At 40.1% G+C, this 8910-nt stretch overlaps 1 protein-coding gene across 2 annotated transcripts; it reads left to right on the top strand.

Annotated features, from left to right (window-relative positions):
- Positions 1-9: 9 nt before the first annotated feature.
- On the top strand, positions 10-2274 carry LOC123965283. Of its 2 annotated transcripts, none has more exons than XM_046041848.1 (4): positions 10-225; positions 319-480; positions 570-662; positions 1212-2274. In XM_046041848.1, the coding sequence occupies exons 1-4, from the start codon at positions 52-54 to the stop codon at positions 1419-1421; spliced, it is 639 nt and encodes a 212-aa protein (XP_045897804.1). In that variant the 5' UTR covers positions 10-51; the 3' UTR covers positions 1422-2274. The 2 variants fall into 2 exon arrangements, with proteins under 2 accessions (XP_045897804.1, XP_045897805.1); XM_046041849.1 differs by lacking the exon at positions 1212-2274 and adding an exon at positions 750-1096.
- The last annotated feature ends 6636 nt before the right edge of the window (positions 2275-8910 follow it).

Consider the following 8910-nt stretch of genomic DNA (forward strand, 5'->3'; position numbering starts at 1 on the left):
GGTGAGGTCAACTACTGTCCAGATCCGCCTGAAGGACAGAGTCCTGAAAACATGGAGAAGTGTAATATGATGGAGGCTGAAATGCTGAAAAGAGACCCTGATCCCCAGCTGGTAGAAGACCTGATGGTTGCTACGTTTTCCCAGCGCAGAAAAGAGATAATTGGAGATCAGCCACTCATCACAGAAGTCATTTCCAGATGGCCAGCTCTGTTGCATGAGAGACAGGTACTCAGTTGAGAGAGAGAAGCACGTTTTGTCTGATACTGTGTCTTGTTCATAATTATGTTTGACTTATATTTTCTATCTGCCTCTTCTCAGATCAGGACGGAGTTCAAGAGAATGGTCACCAAAGACCTTCTGGAATATTTTCTCGACAGACGTGATGGCCTGGTCCCAAGACTGCTAGAGGTGTACAAAGCAGCAACCAAGACTGGAAAGAAGCAATCACTCAAAGATATTTTGGACTGCCTTCAGAAAGATGTAAGTGGAGAGCAGATCATAAAATTAGGCAAAATGTATTATCTTGGCTAAAACATTTTCAACTTACTGCATGTTTCTTTTTCATGTAGGATACAAATGAGAAGAGAAGGACTGCTGCCTTGCTTGGTCTGCCACACTACATATCAGGCGAAGATCCATCAACTGTAGTCAGGATGTGTGACGTAAGACCATTATGATTTCTGTAACGCAAAACTGTTAGTGTGTGTATATGGGTGATTCTTTTACTGTGGGACTTTTTCTTTTCCCAGGGTAGATTTTCAAGAAAGAAAAATACTTCATACCCCAACCCAGACTTATTAACGTTGCCTGTCTAATAGTCATGAAAACTCATTCAATTCATTCAAACTTTACTTTGCATTTTCTCATAACTTAAATGATAGATTTCAATTCATGTGGTTTATAATGTGTAATTTACACTTTTTTTTTCTTATATATGGCTGTTCCGGTCACTCATCTTTTAGAGAACAATTTTAAAACATTTGCTAAAGTCCTTCAGTGTCTGAACTATTTCTGTCTCACTTCCAAGGGTTGAAATTCTGAAAATGAATTGATAGTTGGTGTTACTGATCAGGTTCAGTCTATTTGGGAACAACTAAAGGGTGTGACTTTCCTGCTCTATATTTGAGGATTATGATTGCATTTTAAATTAGTCTTTTAAAGCCTATATAATTGTAGACTAAAACAGTCACACACTGTCTCTGCTTTTCAAGGCTCACAGGGAGACTCTGGATGAAACCATGAAGGGGATGCAACTTGGCCTGCTGATAGGCTATGAAGGTGCTGAACGGAATGCCTTTCCACGGGAGGTCTTCGAGATAGCTGTTGTGGTTGAGGAGACAACATTAAAGATGTGGCATGCAGCTTTGCCATGCTCATGGGTGTCATCTACTGTGTCAATCTCGAGTACCCAGAAGCCATGAAGTATTCCTTTGAGTTTCTTCAGAGAGTGGTGATGAAGATAAAACCAGACCAAGCATCTGCCCGCGTACATGGACTAAGAAACAGAATCCTGAGGTACAGACTGTAACACCTGCTCCTCATTTTCTCAAGATTCTCATGTGGATATTGTTCCTGTCAAGACTTCATTGTTCTCTTTTATATGCACTTTCAGCACTGTTCTGTACTGTGGAAAAACAGCACTGTCTCACAATTTAAAACTTAATTTTGAGAATGATAGAGGGGACAAAACACTGATCCTCCCCACTTTTTTATTGGACGGATTGTGAGAGCTGATAGTCTCGACTGTTCGAAGTCTTGTGAAGTTAGAAGTGGAGTACTTAAGACAACACAAACCAGCCTCAAAGTTCTTTATCTTCAATGGAACAAGACTGTAATGGACTTGGACATTTGAGTTTTGTGCATTTCCTTTTCAATATTACTACTCATTAGTCACCATGTTGTAGAAATCACAAGCATTTTACTTATTACAGCTGATGGTATCAACTGTTCTCTCCTCAGACAGACGTTTTTCTTTATTACGTTTTTTGATTGTTAAATGCAGTTGCAGGCAAACGGTCTCAAGGTTTATATAATCTCATTTAAATGAACTGATTGGTATAAGAGTTGGTTGCGTTGACCTCGCTCTTCATAGGTGACTATGTTTAAATACTGTTAGAACATGTTAAATTATCATAAATATGGTCTCACTTTGGCACTTGTGTAGTCTGAGATGTTTTCATTGGCTTTTAGGCTTGTTGCGTCAATTACAAGTGTATCTGAAGGAGACGAAGGCTGTGAGTTGAGGTACTTACAATAAATTCTTGAATACGTGAATTGTAAGTTCATTCATTGTACTCTTAAGAAACTGGTGAACTTGCCATTATTAGTTGAGATAGGGGATGGAAATTAAAAACACAAGTCTACTTAATTTGAAATTATAAGTTCAATTGCTGCCTTAAAAACATGAGTTAACCTAACTTCAAAAGGCAATTGGTATGAATATAGTCAATTATCTTAACTTAAAAATGTGAGTTGAAAGGGTATAGACTTGCATGTTTGTTTGACAAAAAAGATTAAGTTTCATTGACTAGACAATGTAATACAGATAGTTGGTTTAACTCACAGTATCAAGTTGAAACAATAAATGATCATTCATTAAACAACTTCCTTAACTTAACTTACAGAGTTGAAATAGCTTAGATTTGTATGTTTGTTTGACAAAAGAAAGCAAGTTTCTTTGAATGAACAATGTAATATAGGTAGTTGGTTTAACTCACAGTATCAAGTTGAAACAATAAATGATCATTAATTAAACAACTTGTGGAAGGTAACACCATGAGTTAAAATAAAGCTTTTGTTAAAGTTGAGTTTACTCACATTTTTAAGGCAGCAATTGAACTTAAGTTTTTAAGTTAAACTACCTTGATAATTTTTACAGTGTATTGAAATTGATAAAAACATAATCAGTTTATAAAATACAGTTTTAAACCAGCGGCTCATAGTTTGTCTCAGAAGTCTATAAGTTGTTGACTTTTCTCCTCTAAATCTTTCAGATGGATTTAAATAAACTGTTTGAATCCCAGTAATCATCTCAGGACCCCTCAGATTTATCTGGTGACCCTTTGGATGGGCACGACCCCTAGGTTGGGAACCACTGGACTAAACTACCAACTGAATAAGATTTTCAAATGTTGCTCTGCTGGAAGCTACTTGTGCATTAATTCATCAGTATTAATAATCGAATAATCCATCCATTCATCCATCCATCTTCATCCGCTTATCCAGGGTCGGGTCGCAGGGGCAGCAGCTCCAGCAGGGGACCCCAAACTTCTGTTTCCCAAGCCACATTAACCAGCTCTGACTGGGGGATCCCGAGGCATTCCCAGGCCAGAGTGGAGATTTAACTCTCCACCTAGTCCTGGGTCTCCCCAGAGGCCTCCTCCCAGCTGGACGTGCCTGGAACACACCTCCCTAGGGAGGCGTCCAGGAGGCATCCTTACCAGATGCCCAAACCACCTCAACTGGCTCCTTTCAACGCAAAGGAGCAGCGGCTCTACTCTGAGCTCCTCGCGGATGGCCGAGCTTCTCACCCTATTTCTAAGGGAGACACCAGTAACCAGCCTGAGGAAACCTATGATGCCATCAGGACCACATCATCTGCAAAAAGCGGTGACGAGATCCCAAGCCCCCCGAACCGCAGCCCCTCCTCGCCACGACTACGCCTCGATATCCTGTCCATGAATATCACAAACAGGATTGGTGACAAAACGCAGCCCTGACGAAGGCCAACCCTCACCTGGAGAGAGTCCGACTTACTGCCGAGTACTCGGACACAGCTCTTGCTTTGAATGTACAGGGATTGGATAGCCCTGAGAAGGGCCCCCCTCACCCCATACTCCCGCAGCACCTCCCACAGTATCTCCCGGGGGACCTGGTCATACGCCTTCTCCAGATCCATAAAGCACATGTAGACTGGATGGGTATACTCCCAAGCCCACTCCAGGATCCTTGTGAGAGTAAAGTGCTGGTCAGTTGTTCCACGACCAGGACTAAAACCGCATTGTTCCTCTTCGATCTGAGGTTCGACTATCGGCCGAACCCTCCGGTCCAGCACTTTGGAGTAGACTTTACCGGGGAGGCTGAGAAGTGTGATACTCCTGTAATTCGCACACACTCTCTGGTCCCCCTTTTTGAACAGGGGAACCACCACCCCAGTCTGCCACTCTTTAGGGCAATTTACCAGACTTCCACGCAATGTTAAAGAGACTTGTCATCCACAACAGCCCCTCCACACCCAAAGCTTTTAGCATTTCTCATCAATCCCTGGGGCTTTGTCACTGTGGAGTTGTTTGACTACCTACCTCAGTGACTTCCTCCAGGGAAATTGATGAGAAACCCCCCATCAGCCTCCAGCTCTGCCTCTACTAAAGAGGGCGTGTCAGTTGGACTTAGTTCCTCAAAGTGTTCCTTCCACCGCCCAATTACCTCCCCAGTTAAGGTCAGCAGGGTCCCATCCTTACTGTACACAGCTTGGACGGTTCCCCGCTTCCCCCTCCTGAGATGGCGGACAGTTCTGCATAAACACTTTGGTGCTGACCGAAAGTCCTTCTACATGTCTTCTCCAAACTTCTCTCACCGACGAGCCCTCCCTCTGGGCCTGGCTCCAGATGTGGGCCCCGGGTTTCCTCCGGGCAGGGCCTCTCCTCCTCTTCCTCGTATTGTCATCAGGGGTCTTTGTGAACCATTCTCAGTCTGGCCCCTCACCTGGAACCACTTTGCCTTGGGAGACCCTACCAGGAGCACTAGGCTCCAGACAACACATCCTCCAGGTTCACCGGGGCACGCAAACCTCTCCACCACAATAAGGTGATGGTTCCTGGAGAGGTAATCTAATAATAATTATACATTATAATCTAATAATGTATAATATATTATATTACTCTCAAAAGTTTTGTACTTTTACTTTGATACTTTAAGTAGTTTGACAATAATACTTCTCTACTTTTGCAAGGTAATCTTTACTTTATTTAAAATTAATCACTTTTACTTCTTCCAGCACTGAATAACAGTGAGATATTTCCAGAGAATGTGTTTTATCAGGAAGTACAAAAACATGTGGTATAAATTGTCAGACTGGACATTTACTTTGGGAATGTCTATAGGAAGTCTCATTATAAAACATAAGTAGATGTGATGTATGATGTTAAACTGTAATTTAATTCAGCTGTACAGGTGTATACATATTAGTACATGTCTAAAATACCTCATAACAGACAGAAACGGTGTGACAGACAAACGCCACCACCCGGTCTTAGCATAAAATGTTTATTACATTTCTTTCAATACAGAATACATGTTTCTATGTCGACACCAAAGCAAAACCAAAGAGTGAATCTGTCTACAAAAAACAATTGTCGTCGTGGGTCTGGACTCCACCTAAGGGCTGTTTCACAAAACCAGGATAGTGGATTAAGCCGGGATTTTCCAGATATCCTGGCTGAATTAAGCCTTGACTTGGTTTCACAAACGCAGTAGCACATAAATTACCATGGCGATTTATTCTGTGCAGCTAGCCTGCTCCAGACCAGGCTAACAGCCAGGCTTAGTTAATCCTGGTGCCTTATCTGTTCAGTCAGCGGTCACGCCCATCAGAAACCAAAGTGTTTTTTTCAGTTATTCCATGTTCTTATGTAGGCCTATGTGTTTCAGTAGCCTGTATTAAAATAGTAGGTTGTGGTTATTAGGTTTCATAATTGGAGAAGATGCGTGCACCATACTTTGCACACAATGAGCATCAGCGAGTAGGTTTATGTGGAATGAAAGCACACAAAAAACTGGATAAGTAAAAGAAAAAGTAACACGAGTATAGCAATAAACCAGCAAAAGAAAGTGTGGCAGCCAATAGTGGACCAACTGAATGTGTGAGAAGCTAAAAATATCACAGCTCTTAACTGAAACTGTCATAATTATAATGTTATATTGTGCCTTAAAAGTGAGCACCGGACATTATATGTCACTCACACGCACTATGTAGGATTTTATTTATTTTATAATACTCTCAAATTATAGTCCTACTTCAATAAGGAGGATATATTGTGCACTGTTTATTCATGAAACAACAGGGAGGGGACAGCACAATGTTTTTCTCTCCTTGTGATCATCTGCTGCGTGTTTGGCAGAGAAAACAATGATTACCGTAATACATTGTGTTTCAGTTAGATTAGACTCCCTACAGAGTACTTTGCAAAAATCACTTCTCTTTGGAGTTGCTGGATTCCCAATTTCCTCAGTGCTTCTTTTTATCTCCATATCTAAGTCCAAGTATTGTTTTTTATCTTGTTAATTTTTTCAAGTTTGTGCAGTTCAGACATCTAAGAGTTTGTAAAACACATAACAGTTAATACAGCAGGAAGTGTTCACCTGTGGATGTACTTATACATTGGCAGACTGGCTGTCAGACTGTAGGACTACAGCCTCAGGGTCAAGTTACAGATAACATACAGTATTTTCTATGAGCACTACAACACTGACTTTTTATCTATTATCCATATTGACTAAACAAGTACACCATTTTCACACAAAATTGACAGACCTCCAGCCTCTCTCCCAAGCCTACTATATATACACACTTTTTAAAAGTATTTGTTAAAAATGTTGCTTGCAATAAAAAAATGGTAAATAACTGAAAAGGCTTTAAGAAAGGTTAATAAGAAAACATGCAATGCAAACATAGAAGAAACATAGGCCTATGTGCATTGTCCAAAAAAGAAACTTAAGCTAAATTAACAAACTGCTGATACTGCATTATGTTTTTAAATTTTGAATTGTCACCTGCCAACAGAATTTTGTGTTTCCTTTTTATATAAATAAAAACATTTGCACCATAAATTGGTGCAGAATATTATTAAAAAGTGCTTTTTCTCGCTGTTTTAATACTGCGGCCGTGTTTCTTTAATATTATGTGCATCCTTTCATCAAGAACCTTCTTTACACACAGTGAGTAACAGCAAATAAAGTGCTGCACGCGTCTTTTCCATTTCAGCATCAATGAATCTGTGCCCGACCATGTGGTCTCTTGAAGAAAACTGTTGACGCCCATTTATCTGAATTATGGTGCGTTGCATTTGACATAAGAAGTCGGAATTTCCGAGTTCCCAGTTGGAACTTTCTACTTGAACGCCCCCTGAAGTCGGATTTCCGACAACCGCACTACCCCCGACTCCGTGATTCAAGATTGCTGCTCCGTGTATCAACAGTAAGTAAAAGCTGTAGTTTCTACTGTTTATTAGCACTTCTGTGCATTTGTTTCTCATAAAAATTGTCGTACACATAGTACTTTCCAGTTGCTGTCTGTGGATATGTAACTACTGTGTTTAGGATGCGTAAAAGCTGTATAATGCGTTTTTATCATTGTAATAAGGGCTACCAGGCTGTAAACAATGGCTGCCTCCACCCACTTACATTGCATTGTGAGTGAAAAGATTCCCCCCAAAATGCTGTTAAAGGGTGTTTGTTTGAAGCTTTGACTGACTGGACATGTAGAGATGTTTATTCAAAAATATATATATGTATATGTAAGTTAAGTACATTAATGTGCTCTGTCATTGTTCTCATGTTAACATGTGTGTAGAACTGGCTATGGCAAATGTTTTCTGTGACTGACTTTTGAACATGGAAAGAGTTCACAAATATAGCCTGGGTGGAATCTCAGAGATCTATCGTGGTGTGATGTTAACAATGTGTTTTTTTTTTTATAGTTTATTTAGGTATGGACATGGATATGTTAATGGTCCATTGTTTCAAATTGCAGAGGACCCCACCACATACTACTTCGATGAAGGGTTATCGGTCATTGTCAAGCTGTTTGAAGCTGGATCCAGCTGGAAAAACCAGCATGGACCAGCATAATTGAATGAGCGTGATGTACAGCGTAAAGCACTGAATTGTGGGAGGAGTCATTTTGGATATACCTGGTTCGCTTGTCTCTGTCCCTGATTCAAATGAATGGGTTGTGCAAATCAGGCTCCTGCAAAGCTTAATGAATCTGGTATGTTGGAGCAGGGAAAACGTGAAAACTGAATGAATCAAATTCAAAAACTACGCTGGCTCCTTATTTAATTATTTTTTAACACACACACACACACACACACACACACACGCTTACTGTTTTTATTTACTTATTTTATTTCTAATATATATTCTTTAACATACACACACGCTTACTGTTTTGTTTATTTAAATTTTATATATATATATAAACAAACAAAACACACATACGATTAGATTACTTTATGCTTAAATTTCTTGTTTAATGAAATGTAAGGGGGTGATTATTCTTACGTAGTATGTATGATGCTTTGGCAATATTGTTACACAGTCATGTTTTTGTGTTACCTCGCAATATGTTTTACGTTCCCTCGCAATGCTTCTCTTCTTCCTTCCTTGTGAGCCATAGCTGTGTCCAGTTATTGTAGTATAGAGGAAAGGCCCGGTTCAAAGTTTAAAAAGCTGATCCATACTGGGGCGTTGTGCTGAGAGCAGCCGAGTGGACACAGAAGGAAGGAAGAAGAGAAGTATTGCAAGGTAACACAAAAGAAGTCCTCCAAAAAAAAAAAAACACCACTCTTTTGACCCTTAGTAGCCAGCGTATAGAACATATAAACACACACATATATTTAATAGGGGAAGGAAGCTGCCTGAGCACAACCCCTTGGTTAAGCGGTGAGCACAACAAACCAATAACAAAGCCCTTAACATAAACCCATCAACCATATAACATACACATTGCTGGGGCTCATCAAGCATAAAAACCTTTACATTGTCAGATGTGACTTTCCAGCAGTTAGTTTTAAATACCATCTTTATAAGTAGACAGTTGCAATAAAAAATGTTTAAAGAATCCCTAAAAAAACCTCAGCAACACATCCACTTGAATCAAGAGTGAGGAGAACCAGGTGTGAGTGTCAGGGC

Source organism: Micropterus dolomieu, unplaced genomic scaffold (genome assembly GCF_021292245.1).
Source record: "Micropterus dolomieu isolate WLL.071019.BEF.003 ecotype Adirondacks unplaced genomic scaffold, ASM2129224v1 contig_9057, whole genome shotgun sequence".
NCBI lineage: Eukaryota > Metazoa > Chordata > Actinopteri > Centrarchiformes > Centrarchidae > Micropterus > Micropterus dolomieu.

Excerpts from the sequence above, each read along its gene's own strand:
- LOC123965283 (XM_046041848.1), top strand. The coding sequence starts at position 52 with ATGGAGAAGTGTAATATGATGGAGGCTGAAATGCTGAAAAGAGACCCT. Across the intron at positions 226-318 it reads CTCTGTTGCATGAGAGACAG|ATCAGGACGGAGTTCAAGAG; the intron begins GTACTCAGTTGA and ends GCCTCTTCTCAG. Across the intron at positions 663-1,211 it reads CTGTAGTCAGGATGTGTGAC|GCTCACAGGGAGACTCTGGA; the intron begins GTAAGACCATTA and ends CTGCTTTTCAAG.